This window comes from Anomalospiza imberbis, chromosome 2, assembly GCF_031753505.1.
Source record: "Anomalospiza imberbis isolate Cuckoo-Finch-1a 21T00152 chromosome 2, ASM3175350v1, whole genome shotgun sequence".
Taxonomy (NCBI): Eukaryota; Metazoa; Chordata; class Aves; order Passeriformes; family Viduidae; genus Anomalospiza; species Anomalospiza imberbis.
Window position 1 is genome coordinate 72906144 of NC_089682.1, and position 22734 is coordinate 72928877.

Sequence of the window (22734 nt, forward strand, 5' to 3'; positions counted from 1 at the left end):
AATAATTTAGGAATTGGAACTTCACCCCAGAAACTGGGAAGCCTTGATTCTAGGCTCCACTCAGTTTGGGTGGTATTAGTGACTTTTTAGTTTTCTGAGAATTGAAGGGGGTTCTTTATCTCAGCAGGGTTGTGCAACAGACAAGCTTCTCTCTTCGATAATATTATTTTTAATGTTAAAATCAGGGAACCAGCAGATTAAGTAGCAAGACACTCAGTGAGCACAGAAGCCTCCACAACTGGGTAGCCCTTAGAACTGATCAAGTTTACTGACCATCCACGACCTCAGGAATCTCCCCAGAATCATTTACATTTATTTTGCTGTCTCCTTTGATTTTCACACTTTATGAACCCAAGGTAACTGATCATATATAGAATTAAAAAGTCATACATTTTGAAAATACTTTTCTACTTCTAGACTTTTAAGTTTTTGGGTTTTTTTTTTAATGTTTGTTCTTATGTTGTTTTTTTGTAAATGAAAAGCATCACTTGAAAAATTGTCATAGAGAAAAAAGAGCATATTTTCTTGCATTTGAGTTCTGCTCAACTAAAATTTAAAAGAGTATGGGGAGAACAGAGCTCATATGAATGCATACAAAGATAGCCAAAAGGTAAAAATTAGGGCAAAACTGAAGCCAGAGTGGCTCACAAAGGGTGGTGGAACTGCTGCAATGTCTGCAAAAGTGCCTCAAGTGCTGTTTAGTCAGAGCTTCTCCACTCATAGGCATTTGGCTGATGCACATGTGGACTGATGAAAGGCAGCTGGGTCTGCACACTGCTTGCAGATCAGGGCCTTTAGTTCTAAAGGAATCATAAGAAAGAATATAGCTGTATAAACTATTGAATAGTGTACAGAAGGTCAAGCCTGCCAAAAAGGTAGGGCAAATAATCATCAAAATTAGATATAAAAGAGACCACGTTGTTATATAGTCTGCTTACCAGCCTACTGAGGAGTGTTCAGTGCTGTATAACAGAAGCCCATCTGAAAGTGGGCATTGTTAGACCTCCAAAACTTTGGGTCACGCTGGCCAGACTAATTGATCAGGAATTTAAAGTTAGATTTGTATAGCAGGGATTCTATTCTATAGTGAGTAACCACTTCAGAGATGGACAAAACCAATAAGGGCTGTTTATCACCCAAAACTTAAGGATTCTCTTCTCCCATTAGCATTTTACCATGATGAAAACCATTACATTTTAAAAAAGAAAAGCAGGGAAAGTTTCATAAAAAGCATACAAAGCTACCTGTTAGATGTTCGTTTTGGGGCAAATAGACTGAGGGAAATAATTACCAATGATTTGGAATACGTAGCACATACTATTTCAACAATCAGGGAAAAATAAGGTATCTTAGCCATCTTGCTTCCTTGCCTAGCTTTGGTTACTAGGCAGTATCCAAAAGAGCTTTCCCCCCTATACCCCATTGGGTGCAATAAACTCTTTTATTGGAGCACTGCATGGCTGCAATAAGCCAATGATGGGAATCAGATAAATATATGAGGTGGACCAGTAGTGTGTTCTGTTATGGCAAAACCAGCAGCACATTTTCACATGGGCTCAGGTGCCTTATTTCCAAGAACTGAATTATTTTCTAATACTGCTCTCATCTTTTTAAAAGAGTTATTTTCTTGAATATAAATTAATTCCTTTAACTATCCCTCTGAAAAACAGACAGAGGCTGGAAGAAATGAGATAGACAGACCATTCAGTGAATTAGACCAGGTATTCTTTTCTCTGTATTAAACTTTACTGCTTATAGCCACTCTTCTCTGAACTACTGGAATTTTTAAATAATTCTGATGTGCCTGCAATGTGTTTTGAATTATCATTACCTTCCCTCTATCCAGAAAATCATCACTTGGGTCCAATCTTTTTAGAGTCACTTGAAAAATTACATCTTTTCCACTGAGCAGGGAACTGAACAAAAGTCAAAGTAAAGTTTCTTATAGGGCAAAAGTCAGTAAAGCCATGATTGAGGTATTTAAATTGCAGCTTTAAAGATATTAATCAATGCTTTGGAGAAAAAAATAACAGTGACATCAATGGTGTCTCAAACTTTCTGAATTTTTGCTATCACATTGCAAGTTGTTTTGTTGTCTTCTGAAATACATAAATTATTTTGGAGGGAAAAAAATTGTTCCCGTGTTTTAGGACTTGAAATGTCAGTCAATAACCTGAAAATTTCTCTCTATCCATTTCATTTCTTCTTGTGGGTGACTGTTAGTGTTTAGTTTCTAAGTTGTTCTAGGACTGAAACAAATGTAAAGCAAATCACAACTTTTGGTTGAACGCTATTTTTTCCTGGTTCAATATTGTCATATTCCTGCATTACCTTCTTGGGCAATACCATAAAATGGCAATCTTTTCCAGGAGAGAAGAGCATCCCCTACAGATGCAGAGCCTAGATTCAGATACATTTGCATCAGCAAAAATTCAGAAGGTTTTCTGGGATGACAAAGCTGAAATGCAAGTTTATAAGGTGAAATTTTGGAATAGAGCAGTGAGGGGTGCACATCTTCTTACCCGCTTTCTCAGATCTCCACTTGGACCTCCCTGGAAACGCAGCACTTGTCCTGTTTGCAGACTGTGGGGAAGGGACACTCTCAGCTCCTCCCTCCATATAGAACACTGAACTGCTCTGCTCCACAGTAATTACAGCTACTTGAGCACAAACTGCTTCTCTACTCTTACAGCTTGCATTGCAAGAACACCTAATGGCTAAACACAAGATCAAAGTCCTGCAGTTTTGCATGCCTCACATGCACACAAGGAGAAGGAGTCCATGCCTTGAAAAGCCTGCAGAATAAATAGACAAAACTGATTGAAATTGCTGGAAGATGCAGGATAGGTCTGGTTTTTAATGAACTGTGCCAGGCACAGGGTATGTGCATCTTCAGGTGCATTTGGGAGTGTGAAGTGGATGCCTAATGAGAGTCTGATGCATAAGGATCAGATCAGACAGGTCAGAAAGGGTTCCTCCCCAGGTTACAGAGTGGGGAGTTACTCTCAGAGTAAGCTGGAAAGGATTAACACCCACTATCAACCTGGGTGCAGACATCAGCCATAGAGGTGCTGCAGGCTGCACATGGCAGCATAGCACTGAGCACAAGTGTTAGCAGGGCTGCAGCCCCTTCAACACAGCACCATGCTCTGCTGCTGGTGTCTGCAGCACACAGACTGTCTCAGCACCGTCCTGGAGCAGTCATACTGCTTCCCCTTCTGCAGGAGCCTCACACTTTCCATTGTCTTCAGCTCCAGATCCCCAGGGCTAGCTCACATACAGTGTGATGGAAAATTACCTTTCTTCTTAATCAGATCCCTTTAAAAGTTCATCTAAGAAGAGTCTTTCAGGACAAATTGCCTTGATCTCTTTCTCAGCTGAAGAAAGAAAGTGATCTTCTGAACCATGACTCTTAGATGTTGCAGAAAGGGCTGTTTGCTTACTTTGAAATAATGCACTGCAAAAAAAGTCCTCCAAAAATTAGGGAGCTTGACTAGGATATAAGAATTAACAGTGACTGGAAAACAGCTCCCATACATCTTTAAGGATGCAAGCCTCCAACCTTCATGGGGATAAAGACTGGGATTAGGAGGAGACTGCCCCAGTAAGTGTTAGAGGCTGAGCAAGTTAATTAGTTTTATGTAGTGCAGAAATATAAAGTCAACAGTAATCGGAACAGATACAATCTCTTTATTCAGGCAACGTTTGGGTCACCCCAAATTTCCTCCCAAGAACAATTATGCATAGACAGGTAGGGGTCTCACTGCACTAAACCTTTATTACCCCTTTGCCAGACTCCTGAGACCTGCAGCTGTTACTTTTTTTTTTTTTTTTTTTTTTTTTTTTTGGACTGTACTTATTCAGGCAGACTATGTTTTTTCCCAAGAGAAGCATAAAATATCCTGGCATCAGAGTTCTCCTTCCTGAAACTTTTATCTCCAGCTGCCTGTGTGTTTAATCACCAGTTCCATTGCTACTGTACTGTAAAGCACCTCTGTCTATGATCTTGGGAGGGAAGTGTCAAGTCTGCACATATGATGGGGCAATTACAGATTTGTATTATGGAGCAACCCAAACTGTCACTGCCAAAAGCATCTCAGTGAGATTGCCTTACCTTCAGGCAGATTCTAGACATTAAGCCCAGGGTTCATGACAGTTTCACTTATGCATAAGTAAGGATCACCAAGGCTCCCTGTATAGCCAGTGAAGAGAAATGAGACATTCCAACTCAAACTGGAGACAGAAAAAGTGGCCTCTGGAAGATAAAGATTGCATTTCCCCTGACTGTAGGGAGTCACTATAGTTACTATGCTACACAATGTCAGATTATCCTTCTGTTTCCCCAAGCAAGTCCTGGATTTCTCTTAACTGCAAACTTCACTCCTTTCAAGAGATGCTTATTTGGATGGATTTGGATGAATTGTAGAAGAATAGAGATAGTGCTGAAGATAATCTCACCCCTGAGGAGTTGCAGCTGTACTAATTACCAAAGAGTAGGAACAGGCCTGCCCTTAATAGGTCACAGCTATGCCAATAAGGATGGGTGTTATAAAAGAGTGGGTTAGCTAGTTGAGAGGAGTTGAAGTCAATTGGCTGTGCTGCTGTGAGGAGTAAGGGCCAGGTAGTTGGGATAGGGGCAGGAAGAAGTCATCCAGCTGTGCAAAAGAAAGAGAAAAGGAGTCAGTGTCATGAGGAGCTGCCTGTAGGACCTCCCAGAGAGAAGGTATGAAAGTTTTACAGTAAGATAACAAACTGGTGATGACAGTCAGTTCCCATCCACTGTTGATTGGTGCCAAGTGCTGATGCTTATTTGTGATTATCTAATTAACAAGTAGAAATAGACATTTTTTTTTCCTTAACAGCATAGTTTGCTTCATCATGTACTGTTTTACACATATGTGTTAGAACCCATCCCCAGGGGCCAGGACAGTTGTGGAGTGTATCACTGATTGCCAGCTGAACCTGTGGATTTTTTGGTGCTTTGGATGTTGGATGAATTAATTTTGCTGTCTGATAGATGGGCTCTAATATTATGTGATTTTTGGTTGGTTTCTAGCACTCCATAATTTTGTCTCCTCTGGCATAACTTTAAAGTTAATTTTAGAAAATTACTGCCAACCACCCTGCAAGACATCTCTGTACATTTTATTTGCTAGGGCAGGTGAAAAAGCCTTGCAGTTGCCCATGTATAATAACTCTTTTCTGCTGGAGTAGCAGGAGCATGAACAAGTTCTTTGCCTCTACCAAGCCTATCAGGAAGAGTTCTCCAAGGCTAGTGTAAACCATTTTGTTAGCACTAAGCTTAGAGAAAAGGATTTCTATAAAGCCTATAGTTTAGTGATCAAATACAGGAAAATGGACCTTTTAGGAGATTTGCATGTAATCACTTGCAGAGAACTTCATACTTTATATTGGGTGTTGGGATCAGATAGAGCATTAGTGTCAGACTGAGAGAGGCCACTTCACAGACAGCTCATCAGACTGCCTACTGATTACATTATTCTTTTACAAGCTGGGTTTGAATAAAGTTGCAGAAGCATTTGTAATGCTGAGCCATAAATAGGGGGTTGCGTTTTCCTTAAAACTTTAGATGATGTGAATTACTTGCATAAATATTTCACAAGGCATGATATAAATATTCTGTGGTGATCAGGATTGTTTATGCTGTCTCTATCAGAAGAAAGTCTTTCTTTCTTGATCCTTACTTCTTTGATTTTGAAAAAGATACAAGAAATCTCCTGCATATTTGGAAATTACGTTACCTGTTTGTGCTTCTAAATAGCAGCACGATTTGAGCCTTGGTGTTGCATCTTGTAGAAAATCATGTAGCTAACTTACACAATCTGTTTCTACTGTTGTGCCTACAAATGAGCAAACTGAGTATCCGGCTCAGGCAATTGCCCGTGTAATTTTCTGAAAATCTGCTATATTATTTTCTTCTGTTGGCAAAATATTCTAAGTGTGGCTGTGCTGCTCCAGAACACCCCAAGCCATGGAAGAACTGCGCTTCGGAAGGGAACAATTTTCTCCCTGCTACTCTCCATCTTTCTCAATCAATAATTGCTTTCTGCTGTTTTGGATCAGGTTAGTAACCTCTGCTGGAGGAAAGGAGATCTGAGGTCTGCCTTGTTTCTTGTCCTTTTCTACTTTCTACTTTATTTGGGCTAATTGCATAAGACCCAAATGCTTGCTTCAGATCTGTGCTGGGACAGAGGCAGGTAACAAGCATTCAGCTTGTGATACTTTTATGTATCTCAGTATTTCATTCCTCACAGAGCTACTGCCAATCTAGAGATTTTCCACACAGAGGAGGGTCTAATCAAGTTCTGCTCTGTACAAACAAGAATGTTTCCAAGCCCTGCTGACAGTGACTTTTTGACTTCCTCTATAGAAAATGCACTATGCTAGTAAATGGCTAAAGAAAATCATTGTCTATATTCACAGCACAGTAGAGGGGAAAAACACAATTTGGAAGAGTAACACAAATCACCCACAAGGCAGGTGAAGTCCATGTAACATGTGTTCTTCATATTCCATTCCAGCCCAGGTGATATTATTCATTCCTTCTTAACCTCACATGGCCCTTTTCCCACAGTATGCCAGTCTTCATACAGTGCATGTGATTATTTCTCATTTTCTAGGCACAGCTACTGACTTCTTAATTTTAGTAACATGGCAACTGCCCAGATTTTTCTTGTTAAGATGATACTCATTTGTCCCCTTTGTTTCATTCACTTTCCCCTCTGGCTTTAAAGCTATAAATCAAACACATGAAATTTAATTAACTGAAATAAACATAAGTGCAGGTGGAAATTCAGGAAATATAAATAACTAAAAGTAGTTCTCCGAGACTGTTTTTTAATCAATTCTAAACACAAGATATAAACTGCCTGTTGAACTAAGAATGCTGTGACCGCCTATTGTTAAAGAGTAGCAATAAATCTGGGCAACAATTCCTTACTCCTATGATTCACTGACACATTTTACTGGACAACGAGTTCAGCTTGGTCTTTTTCCAGAGGTGTAATATGCTGTTCACTGGAAAGGCTTGATATGCCACCATGAGAAAGACAGAAATGCTGTTTGTCCCTTAGGAAAATTCCTTTTTTCTCTATCTCTGAAGGTGTGAGGCTTCTGGATGCTAAACCAGTCTTCTAACATCTGGGCTCATCTTCATATATATTCTCCTTCACCTTGGAAAGCAAAATGGCAGATATTCTCCCACTCTCCTCAGTCCAGCAGGATCTCTGATGCCCTCAAATACCAGTGGAGCAAATCACTGCCTTTTGTATTCTGCAGGGAACCAAACAGTGCTGTGCAGGCAGGGTGCTGTCCTTTCCACACGGTCCTATGTGTCAGCAATCAGGGATGTCCTGGTGCCCACCCTGCTTGCTACTTTAGCTTTCACACCGAATATCAGCTCTGCAGGACTGCTTCATGCTTGTGAGGTTTAAATCAATCAGATACACTGAGATGAAACTGCCTGTTAGGCTTGATTATTAATTTATTTCCTTTATAATACAGAGTTACCTAAGGGTTATTTAGGCAGGTCATGGCTTTCCCCAGCACAAGACTGGCTACAAATTAATATTGATCAATAAGATTTACCATATATATCAGTACAGATAACTCAAAACTCCTGTGTAAAGTAAGAGGAAGAAATAAAAAAAAGTTAAAAGAAGTCCATCTGTTTACACTCTTTCCTTTGACAGGATAATAAACTTGGGCAGCACACTACAGAATACACTCTGCTATCATTTACACAGCCCTCCTCTGAACCCACAAAGCAAAGTCTTGTTTTAAAGGCCAGAGCTGTACTGTGATGTCTTTTGTTTGTAGTGGTCCTCAACATTGGTGTACTTGTTCTAACCTTGGTTAGAGACTTTCCTATTTTAAGGTGGTACAAAGGCAATGTCAGTGACAGGACTTAATGCAAATGTTCTTAAGTGAGAACTACCACAGTTGTTTTACTGAGGTAATCACAGTACTTCTGCCCATGCCTGTTGTTTCTGTATGGTGGGAATTTGGCTAATTAAAAATATTTTGAGTGTGACAACAGCCTTTTAGTGTTTCAGTGGCTAGAGATACAATGTGCAGGTACAGGAAATGATAGAATTTTAAATCAGTTTATTACACATTTCTGTGCCTGAGTTTACCTATCTGATGGAAATGTAAGTCTGTTCCCCAGAATGGTTTGGTCTATAGGGGACTTGGAGATCATCTAGTTCCACACCCCCTGCCCTGGGCAGGGACACCTTCCATGAGAACAGGCTACCAAAAATTCTGTCCAGCCTGGCCTAGAACAGTTCCAGGGATGGAGCATCCCCAGTTTCTCTGGGCTACCTGTGCTAGTGCCTCACCACCCTCACAAGAAAAGCTTATTCCAAGTATCTAATCTAAATCTCTTCTCTTTTAGTTTAAGGCTCTTCCTTCTTGTCCTATCACTATCTGCCTGTGTAAAAAGTCACCCTCCCTCTTTTTTACAAGTTTCCTTTAAGTACTGGAAGGCTGTTGGAAGATCTCCACAGAGTCTTCTTTTCTCCCTGATCAACAACTCCAACTCTCTCAGCTGGTCTTCATAGCAGGAGTGTTCCAGCCCTGTAACCATTGTATCAGCCAATCTGATAACAGATCCCAACAGATCTGATAACAGTATTTCAAAGTTTACATACCCAGTGCTTGTAAAGCCTTTAAAGGTTCTTGGATGAAGAAGTTACCGGGTGAAAAAAAGCTGATACTACTTATTTATTGATCACAGATAATACCATTCTGGGTATATTGAGCACTATTAAATCCTGTTGACTTGTCATTTCAGCTCGGTGAGAAGTCAGCCTTTTTATATATCCACTCTTTCACCTCTTTTGGGACAAATTACAAACATATGAGTATAATCCACTGAATATAGTCAATGAAACAATTTACTGACCTTCTTTAGAAGTATCTCTGTGAATGTTCTGTATTTCTGGCAACCCTTCTATTCACACTAGCATGAACACACCCGTTTTAAATCAGCTCTTGATCTCTGAATGCCAAATCCTGTGAGATAAAGTAATTCTTAAATATTACAGCCAAATGTGCAGCATAAAATGAAGGTGTGTTTGTTTGTCTTACTTTCCCCTAACTATTTAGGGTCTGCTCTGCTTGTCTCTTCTCTAAATTTAAAGCAGTTGCCTGAATATTGCAGAGTTCCTTGGCTAAGTTGAGAAACAGATTCTTTGTACTAACCTGTTTCCAAAGTTTTTGTTTCCTAAGTACTTTCATAAATCTACCAGACACTGCAACATATCTTCCCCTGTTTTTTGTTTTTGTTTTTTTTTTTTTAATCTGAAATACTGGCAACTAGATAAAATAGGAGGTTCTGTTCTCTTTTTCCTCTGAATATGTGCTAGTATTGCATCATTCATACAGAGATATTCAACAGCTATTATTCCTGCCTCAAGTCCAAAGAACATAATTTTGACTGCTCACTGCAAGTGGATATATAAGATTGTTACAAATTGATGCCAAGGGGCCCATACTTGGAATCCATTTTGTTTTTCTTTGAGTTAAGTTCCAAATTGCAAGACTGTACATAATGAATGTGTTATCTAGTCCTTCTGCTTTGTATTTTTGAAGGAGAAACAGCACATTCTGCAAAGTAACTTGTCCTACTTGCTCAGGTTCCATGGCAACCCAGTATTGCTGCAAATTCATTTTGCTCTGATCAATTAGAAATTTTGGTCTGGCAGCTGGAATGAAAGTTTACAGGCTTGTTTTACTTGGACTTGCAGTTGCAGTAAATTCAATGAGATACTTGTGTGAGAAGGAAACAAACTTGTAGCTTTCGTCTCTCTTCGTTTAATTTTTCTGAAAAGGTCAGATTTAATTCTTGGTTTTCTGTCCAAGCAGGGAAAAAAAAAGAGATAGTTCTCTTAAAGGATCTGCAACTTAACACATGCTTGCCTTACAGCCTTGTTGACTTGCTAAAAAAGAAGGTATCACTTTGCTTCCCATGCATTTTATAATTGGTTGTTGTCAGCAGAGCTGCCTAGTGCACACCTTCCATCCAGCAGCTGGCAAAATCTCCCATTGAATCCACCCCATCATTCATACCCAAAAGGCAACTTTCCACAGAGCACAGTAGTATGTGCTGGTGCCCTTCACAGCAGCACAGCCCTGAGTGGTTAGTATGCACAATTCCTAGGGAATCTCCCCTAGTAAAGGTCAGCTCACGCACTGCTGCAAGTGCATGTAACGACCGTGAAAGCCCATGGGATCTTCTCATTCATGTGCACTCTGCAATGATGTAGTTGATTAAAACCCAAAGTTGTCATTAAAAATGTTGTTTTTTTTTTTTTTTTTTTTTTTTTTTTTTTTTTTTTTTTTTTTTTTTTTTTTTTACTTTTTGCCAAAACTGCAATACTGGGAGATGGGGAAAGCTCCTACCAAAAGAAACTCCCAACATCTTGCAACCATGTGGAAATGGCAGAAACTTTCTGATGTGGACTGACAAAAGCACTGACATTTTGCTTTTTGGGTTACAATTCCAAATTCAGCTCATTCTGCTCCTGCTCTTTATGTCCAGACTACAGAATTCATGTATAGTTATGCCAAGTGTACTGTCTAAACAAAACACAGGGAGAGCTTTGGGGCTCTACTGTGATTGTCCACTTTTTTTTTTTTTTTTGGTCAGGTAGCCACACCATTAACTCCCTTTTATGTATTTCACTGATGTTTGTGTAAATGAATCATGGGCTTGAAATAATTTTTTAATCTAGATTGTCTTAATGGCTGGAAAAATGTGTCCTCTCCTTACAAAGTACATTGAAAAACTGTATGGTTCAATAGGAAGGCATTGATTTTACACTTCTTTTCCATTTCAGTCACCCTCACACTAAAATTCAGCCTCTGACTACTACACAGGATTAGAAATACGTGTCACCCTGTTTTGTAATGAAAGCATAGCAAATCAAAGTTCTGATTTAAACTTTGTTACATGTCAGAGCTCATCAAATCTCTAGTGCCACAAAGAGGATGACGCAGAGTATACTTTGCTTCTTCAAAAGCAGATCAGAATTAGAGCTGAATCTCAGTTTTCATGTCAGGGACTGTGACAAGGAAAGCAGTGCTCATCCACTTGCACGTGCTCCTTTTTATTCCTGTCATCAGTTCCTACAACTAGTTAGCACAATGGGAAGTTTACAGCCTTGGCACCATAAAAAGGGTCAGGGGATGTGAAGTGGGCTGCAGATTCCTTGAAAGCTGCATTCCTAAAGGAGGAACTTCTCTGTCTGGAGGGTTGTCAGAAAGAAGGTGATCCAGACAACTCCACTGCTGATCATAACAAAACACGCAGGGCTCAATTTTGGCTCTTGGTCTGCATGTTGCACAGCCTGCAGGGACAGGGACAAAGGGAGTGTAGGCTCTCAACCAGCACTGGCTTTTCTCCTTCTGGTGGCAAGTGTCTCTTAAGCACAGGTACAGTCTGGTATTCTCCTTGGATCCCAGGGTTTGCCTCTGATGCCACAATTTCTTCTCTGATTACAACTGCCAATTTTTAAGACTGGCATATGCCAAGGAGGTGACATCTAAGGGCATATGATGAGAAAAACTAATGACCAAGGCAAAAGGAAATACAGCAGAACCAGCTTTGGGGGATTTAAATGTTAAACCTACCTTATTGTTTTGGGTTTGTGTCCATTTCTAAAGTGTTCATGTTGTGTTTGGTAAGAAATATTGTACAGCTATGTTGTGAGCTATGCTATGTTCAAAATATTTTTTCTTTTTTAGAAACAGATGACTTTTTAAATTTGCTGGTTTTCTTGTGCTGACTGTTCTTTTATTTTGATGGATTTTGCATGATAAAATTTCAGTATTTGAGAAAATGTGAGAGATTAATCATTATGACTTTCAGATCAAATGTAGCAAGGGGAAAAGTTCATGTTTAAATGCATTGTCCTGTATTATATGTCTTTGTTCATATTCCCCCTGTTTTTATTGATGTACTGCACATATCTGACCTCCACATTTGCCTGATAGTTTTTTTTTGCTAAAAAAAAAAAAAAAAAAAAAAAAAAAAAAACCAAACAATCTGGCACTTTGACTTACCAATTTTGTTTAAAAATATGCTTGGAATAAGATCCTGATAACCATTAATTGCTTACAGTAAGCTTTTCCAATTGGATCTACTTAACCCACATGTACCTGATTCAATTTCCTTGAAGTCAGTAGAAGTTCTTCCTCAGTCAAGAACAGCTCTATGTAAAATCTTAGAACCCGATTTGTTGTGTTTTTCATCATTCAATCAACGAAATGACGCTAGTCTGAGCTGTGCTTCTGCTCCGTTACCAGTGTGGTGGTTTGCTGAGTTGCTTCTACCCCACGTAGCGGGGTCCACACCTTTCCTCCACTTCTTGCCTTCATGGTGGAAGTCTTGCGCCGTTTGCTTTATAAACTAGACGGAAGGGAATTGTTAAACCAATCCCCAAAAGGGATTTACTCTTTTCACATGTAATCTGAAATAATTCACCTTACAGTACGTCGAGCAAAGCTCTCCCGTTAGTAAGACGGAGCGCGGCCGCATCAATGACTACGACTCATTGACAGCGAGCGCCCACGTCATGGGAACAAAGCGCATCTCGGACCAGGGACTCTCGCCAGTGTCAAAACCTTAACAAAACCAAACCAAACCGAAAAGCACAACAAAAAACCTGACGGATGCGAGTTTTAAAGGATGGCTATTAGGAGGATAGGAGTTTTAAAGGACAGTAGCAGCCCGAGAGGCAGCAGGTAATGGGGTCAGATACGTGCAGTCGGCCGCCCCTTAGGCAGGGCTGCCCCGGCTCGACTTTTATTGTCTCTCTGTCCGTGTTTTGCCGTGGGTTTTTTTTTGTTCATTTTATTTCTTTCTGTGTTTTTTTTTCCCCCTCCCTTCTCTGTGTGTGTCTGTGGCCCGCAGGTCCCCCCCTGCCCTGTTCGTCCGCCTCCTCCACCCCCCGCTCGCAGTCCCCCTCCCCTCTCCCCTCGCCGCCGGCCAATGAGGGCCCGGGGCGGTCGCTGGGCGACGGCGCGGCCCGGGCGGCCGCGGGCTCGGACTCTGAGGAAGAGTTTGTCCCTCAGTCATTCTTAGTTCAAAGTGGCTCTGGAAACCTCTGTGTCGCCGCCAACGGTGAGTGACTTTCTCGCTCTCTTTCTTTCTCTCTCTCTCTCTCTCTGTGACTACTTTTTCATGCCCGTCTTGACAGCCGCGCGCGGGGATGTAGGTTGGTTGGGACAGCGGGTGTGCCCTTTGGATTGGTTTGGGGGTTTTATTTAAAAAGTTTAAAGTTGCCTGGCAAAGGTTGGAAGCTTTGGGCAGGTCCGTGCTGGATGCTGGGCGCGCTGCTGGGTGGCGGCGGTGCGGGACGCGCAACCCCGGGCAGCGCTCACAGACTCTGCGCGACTCGAAGGCTGGAGCCCGCTCCCTTTTGCGGGGCTGGAATTTCGGGGTGGTTTGGCTTTCTCATTTTATTAACTCCTGGCTGAAAGACTGGCCAAAGAGCTTTCCCTTTCTCTGTGCGGGCGACAAGGTGCAGGCGGGGCTGGAACTTGTCAGGAACCTGTCACCCAAGGGCAGCATGGATAGGAAAGGGGATGATGAACACGAAGAGTTCCTTTGATAGTTGTGACAGTGGCATCAGCACCATCCCAGAGGAGGGTGTGTGTCCAGCCTCCCTCCGAGGCGCTGAGATGTGCCCTCGAGGGAAGTATTTGTGGAACAACAGCAGAACCACATCTTTCTGGGATGCTCCGAGACTCCCCGATGGGTTGCTAAGGGTGCACAGCACTGCCGGATGGTCCATGATGCTTAAGCAAGTTACAAGGAGAGGAGCGAAATTGGCAGTTCTCTGTTGCAAAGACAGTGAGTCATAAATGGAGAGGTAATGCTCATTGGCAAAGAAATGTGAAATTTCATCAAGGGTAGTGTAACCTGACGAAGTGCAGATTACAGCACTGGAATAGCAGTGGCCACTCAAGCCGCTGCCATCCAGCTTGAGCGATAATTGCTCACAGGTCTGATTTATGATGAAGGAGAAGGCATTCAAAGATATCTTGAAAGAGAGAAAGAAAGGTGAGAGGGAGGTTTGCTGCAGCTGGCAACAGCTTAACTGCGTTTATGTAAAGCTTCCAAGAAGGTTTCCTAGTATGCTGTTATCTTCAAGTAAGGAGAGAAAGTTTGACATTTAATTTGTCTGCCCTCTCCCTTTTCCCAGCTTCCCTCTTCTTTTGTTGCATTTGTTATGGTAAAAACAAACTTTCCTTTCAAGGTTTTTCAAAGGAGGAGGTTATCTCCTCTGAATTGTCATCCTAAGGAGAGTAGGGGGAAATACAGTGTTGTATTCATTCAGGAAACTGATTAAAATTCATATCCTCTGTTCAGCTTCCCCCATCCCCTCCCACCCTATAACACACGCACATCTGACTGCTTGCAGTCACAGAACATGGAAATCTGAAATAATGTCAATTACCCTCTTGTTGGAAATAAAACCTAACTCGCACTCCACCTCATGTTTTCCACATCATAATGTATATGTATGTACTTTCTCTTTGCTCATTTAGGAAATACATATATGCATACATGCACACCCTCCAGGTAAAAAGAGGGAAGAAAGAGCAAGCGAGACTTAAAACCTTAATCCCTTCTTTTACTAATTAGCTGAAAACCAAGAAAAGCCTTGTTTGTAGTCCACAGTGGGTTGACCACATTATTGTATTATCAATGTGCTGGTGGGTTAGTTAGTCTTCAGGCTTGTCAGCTGCCTGCTTATTTATCCTTTTTTTTTGTTTTGTTTTTGTTTTTGGGTTTTTTTGTTTTGTTTTTTTTTTTCCCTCAGTGCTTTTTGCATCAGCTTGTAGACATACTACATTCCCTGAGGCCTTCTTTGTGTGCAGGATTCAGTAGGTTGGTAATAAATATGTCCTACACAAAGACAAGGCGTCTGGGGTCTCATTTTCCTGCTTATTCTAGTTGTTCAGTAATCAGAAGTGCAGGTAATAGCAGGGCACTGGTGACCTGCTAGGATCAGCTCAGCGTCACTCTGCTATCAAGAGGAAAACAAAGGTGACTTACTTTGCCACCTATCAGCCCATAATCTGAAAGTTCACGTGAATGACAAGCACAGACCATACAAGCCCATCATGCCTAAAACCCAGAGACTCTTCTGACCTCTGTAAATGGATTTAATTGCTTTAGTTCTTTAACATTCTGTTTCTGTGAGGCTTAGTCAGCTTAAGTTTTAAATGACAAAGGTGGGTCTTTATGTTCCTTAAATGGTGAAAATTAGTAAAAGCTTATTTTGGTTAGGACTAAGCTTAATACAGTTAGAGCACTCGTTCTTGGAGAATAGTAGCTGTCTCAACAGCAGGACAGCCTGAGAATGCTGTTCAAAGGATTTGTGTTGCACTTTTTAATTGATTGTGGCTAGGTTTTCCTACCACAGCTGTGTAAACTCAACCTTAGAGAAGTCCATCCAAAGTAAGTAACACCCAGGGAGCAGCACTGCTGTTTCAAATCCCCATGTAAATTGCAAATATAATGCACATGGAACTTAAGAAACATGCTACTTTTTGAATATACAGTAGTCTATTCTTTATCTAAGTTCCTTTCATTCCAGAAAGGTAATATTGTCCATGATATTATTTTTACACTTCCAGAAAAATGTCCATCTAAACTTTCAAATGCAGGCTGGAACCAGCTAATATGAATATAAATACATGGGCATTTTTTAGGGCTTTAAGTTTTGTGATAGATGCATTACAAACCATGGTTTGATTTTCTTTAAGTAATTTAGAACACTGAAAGTCCAAATTTTATTCTAACTATAATATCAGCAGGTACATTATTTTAAGGAAAAAGATTTTTCAGACTTGGACCTTTTCATTTTTCTTTTTATATATGTCAAGTCCAGAAGGCTTTTTACTTTACCTGAAGTTACCCAAAGTAACTAAGGTGTGAATGTCTCCATTTCATAAAATCCTAGAATGCTTTGGATTGGAAGGGGCCTTTAATCATCACCTATTTCCAAACCCCTGCCATGGGCAGGGACACCTTCCACTAGACCAGGTGTCTCAGAGCCACATCCAGCCTGGCCTTGAACACTTCCAGGGATGGGGCAGCCACAGCTTCTCTGGGCAACCCGTTTCAGCGCTTTATCACTCTCGTAATAAATGATGCCTTCCTTATATGAAATTTAAATCTACTATTTTTTGTTAAAAACCATTTTCCTTTGTCCTATGAGTACAAGCACTTGTAAAAACTCTCTATCCTCCTCATAATCTCCCTTTTAGCATCAAAAGGTCACATGCCTTCCCTTCTGCAGACTAAACAGCCCTGTCTCTCTGAAACATCTCAGGATGTTTCTGTTCAGAAACCTTAAAATTTCCTGATTTTAGGATTTCAGCACTGTTTGAAAAGTTGGTTGACCTGTGGTATCTTGGTGGACATTAAGAAACTAATTAGTTTTTCAGGTTTCTTATTTATACTGGTGTGTGGGTATATATGTATAGGACTTGGGAGAAGCCAGAACTGTCTGAAGGCATCCAATCTTTAATCTGGTTGTACTAAGAAACTTAACAGCTGCTGTGCTGGATCAGAACATGCAGTCCCTGACAAGGGCATGGGAGAAGAAGCATGAACAAGTGGGGCTGCAGGGAGTATCTTGGCCAGCTGAGAAGGGTTGAGCACTAGCCAAGGAGGGCTGTAGATTTGGGTGCTTAGCTCATTAGTTGCAGCTTTCTTCCATTTGAACCAGTAAATTGCATAAAAATACATTTGAAAAAATGAAGTGTCTGTAGGGAATGGTGTTCAGGAGGAGCACATCAACCTGTCCATTGCTGCCCATGTCTCTTCGGCATCCACAGCTGTGGCAGTGGGGACATTAGCAGGTACATATGTGAGGTAGGGAAATGGCTGTTGTACAGAGTGACAAAGAACAGATTTGGAAAGATATATGAAATCTGTGGAAAGCTGACATCCGAATTCCAACACTGGTTGTGTTGCCTCATAGTCAAAGCTGAAACGTGTGACTTCTTCCAGGTCCTCCATCAGTAAGCAGGCATTCCATGAGAAGTGTGCTTTTGTTGTTTGGTGTGATCTGGTGTGTTTCTCTTAAGCTGATTGTATGAGGCAGACAGGAAGGCTGGATGTAGTCACTTGAACCAGCCTCTGCACATGGGAGCCACAAAATCCCAAATCACCTCTTGTTTGGAGCATTTTAATATTTTCAAATACTAACACAATTTTTGAGACCAGAGCATGGAATTTATTTAATTCTAGCAGAAGTAAAGCAATACCAAAAAATTGTAAGAATATCTAAAACTGACTCTCTGGTCCTAGAAATTACTTTATTTTGGTGACACTGGAGGTAACATCTACTTAAGTCTCTCTGGGAAGACTCGAATACAGCTTGGAGTCTTACCACCCACCTCTGAGCATATGTACCCCAGTTTCTTTGGTTTCTCCCTCAAATACATCCCTATTACAAAAACTTGTGGCTCAGCACTGCTTAACAAGTTTTGCACCTTTTCTACTACTAAGGACATTTTTCACAGAAGAAGCAGCAGTGGAAGGTTGTGATGCCAGTCACCCAAAGTGACATTGCTGCTGGGGAGAGAGGGAGAGGGGAAAGGTAGGCGTGATTCTCAGCATAACTGCACTTTGAATTCCAAGAGGAGGGCTAAAAGTTGCATAAAGCATGCATGATGCAGCCCTTACCTTGGCACAGGTTACATTGGCAGTGGACTAGAAGGGAAATCCATGTTGAGTATATACATAAATATTCTGAGGTTAGATCCTGGGAGACTGGTGCGATTTTGCTATGATCTGTGATTGTGGTGGAAAATAGACCACATCAGGATCAGTTTAACCCCAGCAGCCACACCATGCTTCTTCTGCACAGTGGCATCTGCATGAATGAGCTGCTTGACCAACAAAATCCATGGTCATGTAGTTAATGAAGGTTCTTGTATTGCTTTTGCCACTTTTTATTGTTTGGAGTCCTGGACAATTTGAAGCAGTAAATCCCCCAGAGATTTTCATTTTAATTTCTGACTAAATCTGGGCTTCCTGATTTGTGACCTCTTTTCTTTAAAGTTCTTTTTAAGTCTTTAAAAAACAGCCTTGAGCTGTTAAATACAATCACTGTTTGTAATTTACCTCCCTTTCCTATCCTTCAATAAGAACTTCCCACTATTTAGTCAATGATTTGGCCCAGATTTGAGAAGATAACTCCCTCATAAAAAGGCTGCTGGCGGCTCCTATAGCCTTATCTTTTTTTGTCAAATAGTTAAATTTTATATAAACGGTGCATTTCTCACAATTTACAGTAACTGACCAGATCATGTGCCACTGCTTGCTGCTATGGCTGGATTTCCTCAGGATCTAGAGGGAAGTCATCTTCTTGAAACACAGGGCACTTTTTGCTGGAAGTTTTTAACCTGTCTGTGAGTGCTCGGTGTTTTTCTTTTGTATCTGTGATGTGGTTGGTGCTGCAGAGTCTGCCGCACAGCGACGGCTGTTCTCAGGCTCGCTCAGCAGCCCGGTGTGAGCAGCTGAAGGCTGAATGCAGCATCAGCCTGCTCTGCATCAGGCAGCACTCTTCTGATCTTTGGGTCCAAATTCAGACACAGCAGCTGTTCTGTAGGAGTCCTGCTCAAGCACAGGGTTAGGGGTTTACAGCACCAGGACTGAAAAGTACGGAGAGATCAAACTGCAGCAGGGAGGCCGAAAGACTCTGAATATTAAAGGATTTTGAAGAAGGAGTAGCATCATGTGAGGCATCTTAGAAGTGGAGAATTTTCAGGAATCTGACTGAGGAGAGCAAAAGAACCTTTGATAATGTAATCTGAATAATTGATATTTTTCTCATCTAAAAACTAACAATAAATTCCAATTAAATTCAGTTTTCTTTTATAGAAGGCTTTCATTTTTCTTTCCAAAAAAGCTTGTGAACAGAGGATCTATTCTCTTGCTGTGTTTTGTCCTTGCACAGTGCTTTCAATTGCTTCTTTTTTGCTACTCAAGCAAGTGTGTTAAGTAAGAATAGCAATTAATCTCTGCACCCTTTATCAGAGATTTGCAGTGTCCATTAGCAGTCAGTGTTACTCATAATGGTAATTCATAATTACAGAAGGGAAACAGGAATTGGAAGGTATAGCCAATCAATTTGCAAGTGTCTTTTAAAAAGTTTTAAATATTCCTTGTTATTGTATTTCCTATTAAAACTTTTTTAACATCATTGCCCTCCTCCCCCTCCTCTCCTTCCCAACACTACAGAAATTTAGTAAAAACATCCTAAGGAGAGAAAAGATTTAAAAGATGTTTAGTTTAGTAGTACTTTTAAAAATATTCTTTAGTAAAATTATATTTTTTTAAAACAGTAGTGATGATTAGATGAAATGCTTTGAAAAAAGCATTCTGAAAATCAATTTTACATAATTTTTCAATTAATTTATCCTGTAATTTGGGAATGTGCTCAGAATTCAGCTTGAAAAACTATCGCCTTAATTCCTCTCTTTTAATTTTAGGCAGAAAACTAAACAAGAAACTTTTTAACCATACGCTTTCAATTTAGATAGAGACATTTCATGCCACCAGGGTTTGAGTCATCCTGAGATTTTTTTTTTGCACTCATTGTGGCTAGAGCTGTGTCTTGACTATGGGTCCCCAGAAGCCTGAGAGGTTAGTGTGGAGATGACCATTTTGGCTTGATTTTCACAATTGATGTCTGCTCGAACTCACTGAAACCTTCCAAAAATTCACTGATATATTTGAAAATTTGTCCTCGCATCATTCCTCTGAATTTCTCTGATGTAAAGACAACAAGGTTGAGGTTTTGAGTTTCCAGACATCAGCTATTGCCTTTTAGACTCTGAAGATCAAGTAAGAAGCTGTTAACTGGCAGCTGTGAGGAGGATCAGATCATGAATTATTCCTGTTCTTATTCACTGAGCATGGAGCTGTCCTGTTGAGTTTTTGTTCCTCCTGTTTCACTCTTCCTTCTAGGAGGAAAGATCAGAGATGATGCAGATCTTTCAGAGGACAGGAGGCTCTAGAAGTGCCCAATAACATTGCTGTCCCTTAAGCTCTTGCTTCATGAATTCACTTTGCATCCTGTGAATATTTGTTTAACCTGGCCGTTGTTTGGCTTCAGGATGAGCCAAAGGTGAGAAACAAATCATTTGCTATAGGACTAGATTCTTATCGCTGGTATCAGTGGGAGGCATTTGGATTAGATTCCTAGCATAGCCAGGGGCAAATCCTGACCCAGCTCAAATCCTTTTGGCTCAAACAGAGGGACCCTTGGTCAGGAGAGGATAGTACGAATACACAGAGAAGCATTTTGGGGGCTTTTGGGAGGTTTTCTTGCAAGGAATAAATATCTCAGAGAGAATAAAGCAAAGTTATGATTGACACGTTCAGTGAAGGGCAGCAATGAAACAAGTCACCTTTCCAGGCCAAGGAGCACACTGAATCGGTTAAAGCAGATTTATAGCTTTTTAGCTGTGATAAAGCCGTATCAGTGTGTATATGAATTTACATAGAGTAGGAGGATTTTTTTCTTTCTTTTAATGCAAGCCACATTGGAAAGTGTGCACAAAGGAGCCCCACTCCGAGGAAAGACAACTGGAACAAATTATATGCATTCAGACTTGTTAAATGGAATTGGCAGCAGAAATATTCCTGGTAACCTGAGATTATGGCGGCATTGGTATAGTTAAGGTTATGTCAGCATTTCCATTAGAAACCCCTACTTTCAGAGGTTTGTATCTGCAAAAAAATATTCACTGTAGGTCAAAACTTGCCAAGTTGATCAAGGTCTCATCTGAGATGGATTTTTTTTTACCTTTTTACAAAACTGGGGAGAAAAAACTGTTTGAAGAGTCAAGCTACAAGAGCACAAACAAAAATAGCAGTGTTCTGGCTTTGATCCTTTTTGATTTTAAAAAACCTTGTTTCTTTCTTTATAGTGTAACTATCAAATGTGCAACAAAATCTTGTTCTGAAGAAGGAATTAATCATTACACTATTAAAGGAAATGAAACATTAATTTATGGCCCATTAGATGCTTTTTCACTGCAGGACTTGCCAGTGTTTTGGTCTACCTCAGGTTATATTGAGAGATTTGTGACTAACATGAAACAAAGCCCCCAAAGCAGTAGATTCTGTGTGGAAAAAATGCTTTCAGGACAGCTTTAGAAGAGCAAAACATTGAAGGCAGTGTTGTCCAGAGACTGGAGTGAGTACTAGGAATTCAGCCTTCTGATTTCTGCCACAGGCTTCTCAGATAAAACCTCAGTTTTCTCAATTGCAGATGAGCGCTATAGCAAACCCTAGGATTTGGTATCCTTCTGAACTGTGTTCTTATTTATATGATATTACTACAGCTAGACATGGTTTACACTATGGTAAACAAGTAGACAAGAAGGGACCTATAGCTCCAAACTTGCAAGACATCAGGTTTCAGAGAGTAAGCTGATCTTTTTTCTAAATCTTTTTAGATTTTTCTGTGCATAACATAGAACTTTTTGTTTCTGGGCAAGTATAATCTCTGAGCTGAAGCCTGTGTGGCTGAGGGTCTGTGTATGTTCTCAGTTCCTGCAGTGCCTTCTACACTTTGAAAAGTCATAACTGATGTTCATCAGAACTTTTTCCACTCACCAGATAAAAGCTGCTGTGGAAGTGCAGTGTATTATAAAATACAGGAAGGAAGTCTGAAGCTCTTGTACTCATGGCTGCGTTGTGTTATTACTGTGAAATGGATCTCTCAGTTGGGAATGAGCTCAAACTTTGGGAAGGCTTGTTCCATTAGCTGTTTGCAAGCCATATGTCTCCATTTTTAAATGAGGACCTGGGGGCTTTGAACTTTATTTATAAGCTGAAATTTGCTGGTCACTGTGAACTGGTGATTAATTTGTAAGGGAGAAGATGCCAGAAGTCTCGCTCTGACCTGTGTGTTCTTTCAAGCTAAACATCCAATAACTGCATAGCCTCAGAAGATGTAACCCCCCCCACCACTTCCTCCTCCATCATTTCTGTGCTTTGCATTATTCACTGTGTTTATTGTAACACACTATTAATCTCAACTACAGCTTTCAAACCATCCTGTGACCCCAACAAACTCTTCAGCTAAAGCGGTGATAGCTTTAGGTGTTTTGGGTGGAAGCTTTTGAGGCTCTGAGTAAAAGAGAAAGTCAGTAATTTAGAGGAAAAAGTGTTTTTTTTTGTGGATCCAGCATGATTTTTTTGAAAAATTATACTTGAAATATGGCATGAGAGGATCATGCAGCTTATTGCCATGGTGTATCCTTTGAAGTTGCTTTCCATGTGCACCTGGGCGCAAAGCAGTAGGGTATTTGTTCAAGGGAGGGCAGTCCTTAACCATGTCTCATAACAGCAGGACCAAGCCCATAGTGCCTATTCTGGGTAGTAAATCTGATGTGACAGGCAGTTATGGCACAGAAGGAATCTTTGCTGTGAAGAGCTTTGTTTGAAAGACTGTCACAGGTCTTTAAGAGTCAGTTGGGTTAAGACTTTGAGGTCCATAAGCCCCAGTGTACACACCTGACTTAAAAATTCAGTTGGATTGCAGTTTGAAGAACACCAGAATTTGAAGGGTTAAAAATTTTGTTTGTTTCTGAGTCCTGCCATATGAATTTAAAAAAAGCTCCCAAGAGAGATGAAATAGCTGGCATAGTGCTTTAAATGCTTGACTGGCA

The 22734-nt window shown here is 40.6% G+C and overlaps 1 protein-coding gene and 1 long non-coding RNA gene across 4 annotated transcripts in view; one reads left to right on the forward strand and one right to left on the reverse strand.

The window, feature by feature from the left end:
- Nucleotides 1-22734, forward strand: part of TENM4 (teneurin transmembrane protein 4) — a 590079-nt gene that overhangs the window by 324602 nt on the left and 242743 nt on the right. For all 3 annotated transcript variants that reach the window (XM_068181704.1, XM_068181706.1, XM_068181707.1), the window contains one exon: nucleotides 12938-13147. In XM_068181704.1, coding sequence (XP_068037805.1) covers nucleotides 12938-13147 — 210 coding nt within the window. The remainder of the gene's footprint in view (nucleotides 1-12937; nucleotides 13148-22734) is intronic.
- LOC137469197 (uncharacterized) lies at nucleotides 418-13913 on the reverse strand. The gene is made up of 3 exons (XR_010996395.1): nucleotides 13412-13913; nucleotides 8927-9036; nucleotides 418-800 (listed from the first exon to the last, which is right to left on the reverse strand). It is a non-coding gene; the product is annotated as an uncharacterized lncRNA (long non-coding RNA).